The sequence below is a fragment of the Xiphophorus hellerii genome, chromosome 22 (assembly GCF_003331165.1).
Source record: "Xiphophorus hellerii strain 12219 chromosome 22, Xiphophorus_hellerii-4.1, whole genome shotgun sequence".
Classification (NCBI taxonomy): Eukaryota; Metazoa; Chordata; class Actinopteri; order Cyprinodontiformes; family Poeciliidae; genus Xiphophorus; species Xiphophorus hellerii.
Window position 1 is genome coordinate 6,900,889 of NC_045693.1, and position 12,725 is coordinate 6,913,613.

The window sequence follows — 12,725 nt, forward strand, 5'->3', positions numbered from 1 at the left end:
TTAAATCAATGGTTGTGCTACAATTTCCAACAAAATCTTGCTGTATAATCAGGTATTGCTATTATTGCATATCAATATGAAATGATGCAATTTTTAATTAGTAAATTGGGTTGTAAAGGGCAGATATCGTTGCGTAATTGCAGCTTCTCTTCTGCAATCAGCGAGTCAGTGATTCATCTATCCGCTCTCTTTCTGCTTATTCTCTGGAATTGAGGAATCGTTTTAGAGCTGGGTGGATTTTCAGTCAGTTTTTTCATAGATTCATCACAAATGAAAACTTGAATATTCTGGCACACATGCTTGGAAAATACAAGGGTGTTGTTTTAATTAGTGGAACACCTCTGCAGGTTTGTTCAAAGTGCGGCCCAGGGGCCTTTTTGTGGCCCTTGGAATAATATTGTGTGGCCAAAATTGGTATAAATCTGGTTCTTGGGCATATGGTACAATGCAAATTGTCACTTTTTGTAGTTAGGATGAGATTTCCATGGCAAGGAACTGATGCAGCTGCTGACAAAGACTCAGAGTGCTGAGCTCTGCTGCCGTTGATCAACTCTTTTAGTCTTTGGAGCGACACTGCATGTAGTTGTTGTTTCCTGCCAGCTGCAGGCGGCGTGTCAGGGGTGCGGCTGCACGGCTACATGACGAAACGCTGCAGAGTGCTGATTCATCTCATCCTCTGAGCTGTAATTTCACCCTCTGTCCTGCTTGTCTTCACACACTGCCCTACATTTTTCCCTCCATGTGGATCCATGACAGACGAGATTCTCCCTCATATCAGTTTCGTTTGTTCATTGTGTTTGTCTACTAGAGTTCAGCCTAGATGTGAATCAAGTGCTGCACAAGCTGTCTCAGTTCTTGGCTTGATGTCAGCATCAGTTTGGTTAGAAATTATGAATTTTCCTGGTTGGCACATTCTGTGCAACCTCAGCAAATCTTAGCTGATAGCCTTCAGGCTTTTCGCTGCTTTGATGACCTGTTTTTGATATCAGTTCACTGTCAGATGTGTGAAATACAAGGACAGCTTTAAAATAAATGCGTATTTTACTTCAGAAGCCTAACTTAACATTGAACAGTTTAGGGGAAAAAAATCTATCTTTATTTTATTATATTTATTCAGGGCCAAAAAAAGTATATTTTTTTTTAAACAAAAAAAAATTACTTATGCTAAATTGGCAAATTTATGCTAATTATGCTACATTTGTACACTAAAGGAACAAAATTAAAGATTTGTTGTACTGTACCAGTGATGGATACTGCTGACTAAAACATTAGTAGTGCTACTCCTTAAACACTAATCATAACCATTAGTTCTGCTAACGCTAAAGTGGTAAACTAGCATGGTTTTTAGTGGAAGCTAATGCTAAAGCGCTAAGTTTAAACATGTTGATACGTTCTTATGTTGCTTCTAACAAGATTAAATTTGTTAGCAATACTCAACAACTATAAAACTAACTCTGTGGCATTTTTAAAAATCATTAGTAATGTTAAACTGTCTACAGAAATGCATTCTGGGTGCAGAATAAATATGATTTGCTTATTGTGAGTGAGGAACATACAGGAAATGGAACTGCAGCGTAGTTTTCAACCACTCCAAAATAAGAGCATGAATATAAACATCTAGCCACTTCAAAAACTCTTAAAAGCAGACAATCTCTGTCAATCTTTATTGAACTGAAAGTTTATAAAACAGAGAAGTAATTTGGCAGTTTAAAATTTATCTGGGAAAATTAATTTAGGGGAAGGTAAGTAAGTAGGCTAAACGTTTTCAAAGTTAGCAAGAAAGATAAATCGTAGGGCAAGGTTAGTGGCATCAACTAACTCTTTCTTTGGTTACCTAGCAACTCATTCACTCTTTGGTTCCCTGGCAACGACCTGGTGAGTAGCTTGCACAGCAGCAGTTTAAAGTTTCACCATTGTGACTCATAACTGCTTAAAAATAAAAAACAACAGCATGGAGTGAAATCTGGATAAAACAGGAAACATCACATCACCGGTTTGGCAGTGTTTAAGGTATTCAAAACAAAAACGAATCAATAATTATTCATATTGACAAAAAGCTTATATTGCAAAACATTTTTCAGCCATATTTTCCAGCTCTACTAAATTGCTGAACAAAAAATTTGACTTAGGACTGAAAGTTGAGCTCTAAAGATACAGTATAGGTCTGAAGTTATATTTTATTTTTAAAACAACAATCTCTTGTTAGAACATTTTTTATTTTTAGATTGTTTTTTCTTGTAACTTTTCTCAAATTAAAAAGTCTACACAGATTTGGTCATTATCGGATATAACTGTCTTTTAAAATGTATGACTTGGGTCAAACATTTTGGGGTTTCCTTTCACAAACTTCTTATTGTAACTTTTAACATTTACATTTTATTAAAAATGGCATAAGATCAGAAATTGGTATTCCTTTTACATTGTCATATATTTTGAGAGACGCTTATCTCATATCCAAACAAACGTCTCGGCTGAATTAAAATAATCTAGGGGTCTGAATAATTTTGGATGTAATTTAAATCCTTCCTGCAATGCCGTTTATTGCCAGCAGGTGGAGAACTCTTTTCACTGTCTCATTTGGGGCCTTTTTAGTTTTTCAGCAGATGTTGCATCTATAACTGTGTGGTTTACAATCCATTATAAATGAAGACATTTCTCGCGTTTTTGTTTCCTTATCTGTCTGTTTATCTCATAACTGCTTCTGAGTGTTCATAATTTCATAACATTTATATTCTTCATATTTCTTGGCTCTGCATTCCCTCAGGAAAACAGCAGGGGGCAGCACAGAGCTGCTGTGTTTTACCCAAATAGGAGTCTTGTTCTCTCTACGCTGCCGTTGTTTTCCAGCACTCGAGTTTCCACACTATAGTTGTGTAATTTACAGTGAGGGAAATTCGTATTAATTAGCAAATGGAGGTTGTTAACCTTCAGTAAAGGAGAATTCAGCACAGAGATGGTTTATTTTCCTGCTTGCTGCAGCAGCATTCAGCCTCTTAACCCAAGATTAATGGTTTCCTTCAAAAAATTAAATAAAGAAAATATAAAAAATAAACCACACTATCTTGGCTAGATGTATATTGAATATTAGGAGATTTTTAGGATGTTTTATTGGAGATTGTAGACTAATAAAGACATGAAATAATGCTTTTTAATAGCTGTCTGCTCAGGTTTTTGTGGTGCAGAGAAAGGGGTGCAACTAGAAAAAAACAGAAAGGTTTGTTGCTAAAGAAGCTAGTTGTTCAAATAGTGCTGCATCCAACTTTATTAATGGGAAATTGAGTGGAAGGAAAACGTGGTTTAAAAAGAGGCACAAGAAGCAGGAATAACTAAATTGCTGAGATTAAAAAGAAATCCAAATCAAATTCCGGTTGTTTAGTTAATTGAATTTGAATCTATTTAAAATATAAATCCCTTTTTATATTGGATTAATAAAATAAATGGTCTTTTATTTTCTAGGAATTGATTTAAGTCCACATTAGCAAATACTTTTTTTCCCCCTTTACGCTCCAAAAATATTATTTGTTGTAACCAAACTAGAGCTGTAACTCATGATTATTTTAGTAATGAGTTAAAAAGAAAAAAGCCCATTCTGCAGATTTTTCATTTAACCACTTAAGCCAATTTTATAAAACATTAAAAATACATAAAAATACAAATAAACAATAATTAAATTCCTTTTTTGCCTAAAATGCAGTAACGTAGCATGCCCCTAGTGTACTGTTAATCGTCTGTTGCTAAGAAATTAAACAGTGCAGAGCTGACCTGCAGATTGTTTTTCAATTAACCAATTAATAATTGCATTGCAAAAGGTGCTTAATTAGATTTTTTATATTACAGAATTTAAATCAGGTGAAGCTAAAACTATGCCACCTTAGAAGTTCTGTGTGTAACATATTTCCAGATAAATGCTTTTGGAAATATATAAAAATGTCCAAAAAGTGAATTTTGCACAGTAGTCCCCTTTTGAACAAGCCCAAATCACCAGCCCTCCACCTCCATGCCCTGCAGTTAACATAAAGATATTTAGGCTCATTTGGTGTTTGTTTTTCCTGCCAGATAGAAAATTTCTCTTTCAATCATCGGAGCGACACTCTGAACATCATGCAACTGTTTACTTGAAACATTTCAGCTTTGAGCTCAGCTCATTGTCTCAGCTAAAAGGGGTTGGCTGTGAAAGGAGTGCAGCCACCGTTTCCTCCTCTCTGCCACTGTCGCACACTTCCCAACACAGCCGCCCTCCAGTTGTTCTGCTCACTGTCCTCAAGTTGACAGTTAGGGCTTTAATTTCATGCTCTGCTAGCTGCCCCCCTCTCCGCATCTCTTCTTGTCAGTTTGAAAGCTCAGCTGTCACTCATCAAGGCTCCTGGGTGTTTCTCAATTCCTCTGTCTCAATGTGCTGGGACGCCTCGCTTTGTCCGTCTCCGTCCGTGTTTCACTTTGTATGCGTGTGCCGTCGGTGGACACGACACTAGCTGCGCATTGTTTGTCTATATTCTGCTTACGTCGAGAAAAAAATAATAAAAAATCGCAATCGCAGTGTTTCCGTTAGCCTAAATAAGAAGCGATACTGAAATCACATGTGAAAAAGCTTGTTCACACGATATAAGTTTGTAAAAAACATGGCGGCGGCGATGGATGTAAACATTAGCCATCAGAGGAGGCGTTAGCATCTTATTCAGCCGTTGGACTGAAAAGCTACGTATGCGGCGTCTTTTTCTTTTTGATTTTAATTTGGCGGTTGACAAAAAAAAAACGTTCGGTAAGCATCACTGCCAGTTTTCAACACATACGAATGACAACTATTTACGAACTGTGCTATGCTGTGAGAGCTCCGATGGAGTCCAAGTACACCTTTTTATTTTCTTTTGAAGTCTGTGAAACATCCTCATGTTTAGGAAGGATTTTCACTCAGCACACATTTGGACTTCTCTCTTTTATTTACCAAATTCTGTAGTTTTCTGTGTACTTCAAAATCTGCTCCTTAGTCGCATCTTTTCGGGCTTGCTACTGCCTCTAGCAGGGGTCTCAAACTCCAGGCCTCGAGGGCCGCAGTCCTGCAGTTTTTAGATGTGCCACAGGTACAAAACACTGGAATGAAATGACTTAATGACCTCCTCCTTGTGTAGATCAGTTTTCCAGAGCCTTAATGACCTAATTATTCTGTTCAGGTGTGGTGCAGCAGAGGCACATCTAAAAGTTGCAGGACTGCGGCCCTCGAGGACTGGAGTTTGAGACCCCACAGTGCCATATATATTATAATGAGATTTTTTCTTGGTAGAGTATCATATATAGGAAAAGATAAGATAAAACTATTTAGTCTATCAAGGTGGATAGACTCTAAAAATAATAAAATAAACACATTCATAATATCAACAATTCAAAATATCAACACTTTATGCATAGAGCAAAACTCCTAGCATGCTATGGGTAAATGTTATCATTTAGTTTGGTTAATAATTATTGCACTGTCAATAAGTGACCTCTAATAGATGTTCTTAGTTGCCAGAGGAACACAGTAATGCCTTCATGAGCTCAGAGGTTCAAACTGACAAAAAACAAGATGGATGCTACTAAAATATTCCTTGCCATCTTCCATGTTCTTTCAGCAAACAGTTGAGACAGAGTTGTTTTTGGTTTGGTTGCTACTTTACATGCCATTGAAAGTATTCTTAAAAGTTTGTTAGTCTGCAGCTCATGTGACCAAACCAGCCGAGGAGATAAAAAGTTAAAACACTCAACATTGTCTTGTACACAACCTCTAGTTGGGTGACACCAAGATCACTGGGTCTTCTTAAAAGGTAGAGTCTCTGAGAACAGTTCTTAAGAATATAGCCAGTGTTTTCATCAAAGTTGAGCTGACTGTCTAGGAATGACCCAAGGTATTTAAAATTTGCTACAGTTTCAACAAGTTGGCCATTGAGAGAAACTGGAACCACTTTGAGGTCTTGTTTAGGTCATTTAATTGGCTCTACATCCTTAAGAAAATGAAAAATTAATAATAAATAATAAAGACTTTGTGGTATACTGATTTAGTAATGTAATTATATTAGTTGTGATACCACCCCCATGCCACTAGAGGCAGTAGCAGGCTCGAAAAGATGCGACTATGGAGCAGATTTAGAAATACACCAAAAGCTACAGAATTTGTTAAAAACTGTGATAAGGTGCAATATATTTGTTGTATTGGAAGTGAAAAAGTTGTATTAGGACACTCCTAATGAAAATGTACTTGTCTTTTCTTATTGTTTTTTTTAAATTTGGATAGTTTATCAAACCCATTTTTCACCTCTATAACCCTTTTAAGATGAGCACCACGCTTTGTGAAAGTGGTTCCGATAAGATGGACACATAAAGTTTGTAAATACGATCACATTATCAGTAAAGCAGAGATGATTTGAAAGCAGACCGAGCTGAAGTCTGATAGATATTGATAGATTTCCAACAGATAGAGTCCAGCTTACAATGGCTGAGCTGCTTGATTTTAGGCTTAACACTCATTCAGCTGCTTTAATGCCCCCTCAGGCAGGATAGTGCATTAGTGCCACTGCATTAGCACGATGATGCTCTTAGTCAAACCCAGCAAGCCCACTAGGCTTCCTGCACCACCATTATGTAGCCTGGATCCATAAAAGTTAAGCCGTTGCACTTTATGTGTTTAAAGTCAGAAGTAAGCTTCATGTTCTGGACGGGGATGGAGCATGAGTGATGCAGCGGGATTGCAGCCACCAGCCCATTAAAATAATTTCACTGTCATTTCTGTGCCGTCTCCTATTCATCCCCATAGAGATTTTGTTTGAGCCTGAGTAATTTTCTGTCTCTTTCTACATGCTGGTTGTTGCATTCCTGTGACAGATTTCACTGGAGACCACTTAAACCTAAGATGGGCTGGGAAATAAATCAATTATATATTACGTGATAGACACATGACCAATATCAACAGCTAATATTCAATATGTAGGATATTCACTGAGCTCATATCCAGAACCGCACAGCATTCTGGGAGATGTAGGCAGAGAAAAAGGCTGTAGTTGCTCAAGATTAGCTAAGCAATGTTGGTGGAATCAACTCTCTCACTCTTTGGTTACCTAGCAACTCGGTCATTCTTTGGTTACCTAGCAACAACCTGTTGAGTATTTTGTGAAGCAGGAGTTTGAGGTTTTGCCACTGTGCCTCATAACTGCTTAAAAATAATTAAAAAACAACTTTGTGAAGTGAAAACTGTGGATAAAGCAGGAAAGGTCACGTCACCAGTTTGGAAGTAGTTCAGATATTTTAAACAGAAAATTAATTATTATTGATACTGACTGAAATAAAATTCTTATATTGTTGCCAAGAAGGGATGGGTTTGATTTAAATATGTTACATCCAAACTGTTTTTCTTTCTACCTTAATTTTCTTTTCTTTTCCTAAACAAAATAGAACAAAAAATAGAATAAAAATATTTTCATATATAAATATATACATGATCATCCTCTCTTAAATGTATATAGTGTGTCAAAGAAAATATAAAGTAGATAAATAAATATAAATGTAAACAAATTTTGGCAAACAAAAGACAGTTTAAAATCACCTTACCAAACAGGGTAAGTGATTTCAATTTCATATTGATTAGGAACTTTATTCATTGTAATTTTTTCCATTGGTCAGTCATTTGATATATACATTTTTATACCAGTGTCAAAAATCCATGGTTTTTACCGTAAACAAGACAATATGGCACACGCCTGGCCTAAGTCAACTCTTTCCCTGTGGAAGAATGTGTTTAAGGTCTGCGTTGTCGCATATTAATGAATAATCTGGCAGCTTTTTGTAGTTTATTGAAATTCATAGCACTTGGCAGGTTTGAACAAGCCGAAAGCATTTTTCTTTGATGTAAAGTCTTTGGTCTTCAATCAGAGCGGTGTTCTTTTACAGCTTTTATTAATCAGGTGACAATGAGAACGGCTAAAGTTAAAAAAGAAAACCTTTTAAAGTCTTAAATGGAAACCTTTACACATTTTTGTAGTATTTTGCTTGAAATTAGACACATTAGTCCATGAAATCCAGCATATTTTCTCTTTAGTTTAATTTGTTTTCATGTAAACCACATATAATGTGATCTAGTTCAGTGTTGTCCTTTTTGGCATGAGGACCAAAAATGTCAAGCTAACATTTTCTGGTGGCCTCAAAATGTTTTGTTTTTCTTTCTAAATATAACAGCAAATCAATTGTATATGTATATTTTTTATCTGCTAAATAAATAAACTGAATGCACATTTAAAAAAAATAAAATACACAAAGCAGTCAGATTACTGTAGAGAAGTGGGATGTTAATTATTGTAGATTTTAAACAAAGAACATCTTAAAACTCAAATTTCACATCATTTTCTAGATTTTTCTTTTTGTTTTTTAGTATGTCTTTTTAGCAACAAGAACAGAATATCCCTCACTCTTGCTTTATTTTGCTTTATTTTATTTATGGGTTGCATTTTAATAAATGTCACTGGATTTTTTTGGTCTATTTTACTAATAAATTAAATTGAAAGCCAAAACCTGGATGAATATTTTGTGTTGCCCCTTCCTGGCATCTATGAAACTTTCACCCCAATATTGTTTTTTAAATTTGGTTCTGCACGAACTGCAAAAAACAGAACAAATAAAACATTTAGGCTATTTTACAACTGTGATCATTGGCTGCCCAGAATCGTTCCAAGGGCCGCAAATGGCCCCCTGGCCCGCACTTTGGACACCCCAAATCTAGTTTAATCAATAAGAACAGTTTATATTGTAATGTAAAATCTCTAGAAGACATTTTAAATGTCAAACATAAATAAACAAAACAAAATAAACAGCAAATAAAATTAATTATGGAGTCTCTGCAAACAAAATTGTCCTTTAAAAAAATGTTTAGTTGAGACCAAAACACCAGACTGAAGACTTTTGTCATCCAATAGAAAGAGGAAAATGGCAAATCATCCAAATGGAAATGATTGAGTTTGTTTTAGTTTATCTTACGATTAATTGATTTATTGTTTATTGCGACGGGCCTAATTATAGTTCTGGAATGTGTTGCATTTGAATTCTAATCATGGAATCTTTTAAAGTGAAAGTGTTCTTCCACTTCCTGTTAAAGGACCTCGATGGGCGTCATGGAACCTCGGGGTGTTCATGTGCATCCGCTGCGCCGGCATCCACCGCAACCTGGGCGTCCACATCTCCAGGGTCAAATCCGTCAACCTGGACCAGTGGACACCTGAGCAGATCCAGGTATCTGAACCACAATATGATCCATACATGATAATCAATATTTGGCTTCAAGTAGACATACCTTTTCTATCTTATTCATTCATTTGCTGGGTTAGACGTGTGGAGTTTTTATTTCTGAAAATAAAGAAGAAAGATGGGGATTTAATGTAAGAAGTTGGGAGAAAAAAGGATTTGTGTCGTTTGAAAACGACTTGAGTCGTTTGCCTTTAAGCCCAAAAGAAAATCTTTTATTGAAGCAGCAAAGATGATTCAGATCTAAAACCAGAGGAATTATTCACTACTGCAAGGAAGAACGTGTGCTGCGGTCTAAACTGTATTATATATATGGATATCTCTATATATATAGATATAGATCTCTCTATATATAGCTGTAGATATAGATTTATATATATCTATCTAGATATAGATCTATATACATCTATAGATCTATATCTAGATAGATATATATGAGTGTGCCCACATCTATCATCCATTATCTATCCATCCATCCATCCGTCCATTTTCCATCCATCCATCCGTCCATCCATTATCCATCCATCCATTTTCCATCCATCCATCTTTCTGGTTGTCATAGGAACACATGGATATATTGTTAGCCTCTTGTGATTAGCTTAGCGTTTTGTTTACTTTCCTCACAGTCCATCCTGTGTTATCAGACGTATACAAACCTACCAGTCTTTTTTTAAATCATTCAGTCGTTAATAGATTCAGCTGTTTGGTGTGTGTGTGTGTGTGTGTTAAAGTAGCTGGATTCGCCTCTCCGTCAGCTGTGTGTGAGTGGAGGAGCGTCTCACTAAGAATGTTAATCACTGTATTCAGTGACTAATTAATTCTGGATGCCTGATTATTCCGACTCTGTCTCCTCCGTTTCTCCTATCATCACCCCATCCATCACCCTCCTCTTAATTTGGCCTTGTTGCATACAGCCAGTGTGTCCTTTCACGCTGTGCGTGTACGCATGCAGAGGAGTCGGCGGGCAAAATGAGCTGAATGCAAATGTGATGCGTGAAAGAACCTGCTGTGCACTGGGATGATCCTTTCGCCAGTCGCCATCATTTCTGATGTCGCCTTTTCTGTTTAAGTATTTATGTTATTTTTTCACTGTTTTTGCAGAGTATGGTGGACATGGGGAACACCAGAGCCCGCCAGCTGTATGAAGCTCACCTACCAGAGAGCTTCAGGAGGCCACAGACAGACCAGTATCCTCCCTCTGCTTTCTCATACTGGTTATTTACAGATCCCATTATGAAATCACATAGTTGGGTTTCAACAGCCAACAGGAAGCTAGCTTCTTAATAAAGATATTTAAATATTATCTTTAACACTTTAAGAATTATTTGTGTGAATCTTTATGGAGCTAAATTGGGGCCAAAAAAGTTTGGTCAAAAGAAAAGAAATTTAAACTGCAAAAAAAAAAAAAAAAAAATTAAACTAAAACAACAACAAAAAAAAATTGATACGGAATATAAAAGATTTGAAACTGAAAAAAATGAAACTAAAACAAAATGACCACAAAAAACATTTATACCAAAAAATTTTACTGAAAGAGTTGAAACTTAAAAACAGAATAAAAAAAATTATAGTTAAAATAGTTGAAGCAAAAACAATTGATACAGGATTAAAAAGTCATTAAACTGAAAAAAATTTAAAGGGAAAAAAAATCTAACTTAAAATATATAAAATAAGATTTGAAACTGAAAAAATAAAGTAAAATTTAAATATATATATATATAAACAAAAAAATATGACACTAAAAAAATTAAACAAAAGAAAGTTTAAACTTAAAAAAATTTTTGATACTAAAAAATAAATGAATCTGAAAAAAACTTTAAACTTAAAAAAAAAATTTACCTCAAGAAAAGAATCGAAACAAAAAATAAATCAGGGCCAAAAGTTTGAATTTGAAAAGTAAATCTGAAATTATAACAAATAAATCATTGAATCTGAAAAGTAGATTTGAAAATTATTCTCAGTTTCATTGTTAAGCATTAAGTTTCTTTAAAAAAAATTTTTTGCGCAAAATATAGAATTAAACTAAACAGATCTGGCCTTACTGATTGGACACATTGTCAGTGACACCTGGAACTTTTTTCAGTATTGATACCAATACCATAAACTCACCAGACTCAGACACACACCTGCAGTTTCTGTTAAAGTTTCATCAGTTTTTTATTGAAAGAAACTGATTGGAAAGATTTGTTTTTGGCTAATCTGCTGGCTATTTTTGTGGATTAACAGATTAATACATAGATATCAAAAGGTGCCCATTGGCTTTTTTGTCTGTACTAAAGCTAAAACTGAACATGTATAGAAAGTTTATCTCATTTGAGTCCAGTGACCTGGAAGACCCTGAATCTTAGCTGGAGGTGGTTGAAATATTTAATGCTTCAGTTTTCTACTGAGCAGGTGAAGCCACTCCTGCTGAGAGCTGCTCCAACTCTGAAATAACACAATCAGACGTTACGTATTTTTCTTGTTAAGCATTTCCATTACTAAATAACAGCCTCGCCACATCACTATCATTCCACTTATTTTCCTCAGGATGCCTCCAGCGGCGTCTGCAGCAGCTTTTAGTTTCCCCCCTTTTCTGTGATACAAGACATGACAGTAACTGGATATGTTCATGTTTTAGTCCAGTAGGCTGAAATAAATAACGTGTGTGTGAAATGTGGCTCTAATGCAGTATCTGGGATCTGGCAGGGCCCATTTGCGCGGGTGGTCATCGTTCTTCATTCTTTTGAAATTCATTAGTTGTTCTGACAGCAGCGGCGCTGGCTGTGAGCTGCAGATAACAGACCTGGGATTAGCAGAGCGACCGCCTTGGGGTGTGTGTGTGTGTGTGTGTGTTTAAATCTCATTTGGAGGTTTTTCTGTTGGGAGTTTGTGTTTTCTCCCATTGCATGTGTCGGTCCTCTCTGGGTACTCTGATTTCCTCCCACAGGAATCGGTTAATTTACGACTCTAAATTGTTCCTAAGTAGAAGTGTTTGCATGGTTCTGTATCCTGTAAGCCTTTCACAATAAGAAATTTTGCTGGATGATAAATTGTCCCAGTAATTATTCCAATAAATTATAATAATTCAAGTTTTCTCCCTCAAAGATCAATAAACTTTAATTTTGTAAAGAACATTAAACACTGGAACTAGAAGATATTTAATATATGCAAAATTAAAAAAAAACAATAAATACAACAGAAATAAAATAACACTTGAATATTTTTGATTTGGCTTTTATATACACTCAAAAAATTAATTTTCTGCAAATTTTTTAGTACTTAATCTATTATCTTTTAAGGTTTCATTGTCCTTCACGTTCTTCCAGTTTAATTTGTAAAAGTTTGAATTAAAGCTGCAGTACATACATTTAAAAATTAACATGTTTTTCACACATTTGTGACTACTGCCACTATGTCTTGAAAATAAAACTGAAAAGAGATTAGACTTAAAAAAAGAATTTGATATTAAACAAAAAATTCATATG

At 35.4% G+C, this 12,725-nt stretch overlaps 1 protein-coding gene across 6 annotated transcripts in view; it reads left to right on the forward strand.

Annotated features, from left to right (window-relative positions):
- The window catches only part of LOC116713144 (stromal membrane-associated protein 1-like), an 83,668-nt gene that overhangs the window by 1,108 nt on the left and 69,835 nt on the right, over window positions 1-12,725 (forward strand). For all 6 annotated transcript variants that reach the window (XM_032553152.1, XM_032553149.1, XM_032553150.1 and 3 more), the window contains exons 2-3: window positions 9,113-9,246; window positions 10,360-10,445. In XM_032553152.1, the coding sequence (XP_032409043.1) occupies window positions 9,113-9,246; window positions 10,360-10,445 (220 nt within the window). The remainder of the gene's footprint in view (window positions 1-9,112; window positions 9,247-10,359; window positions 10,446-12,725) is intronic.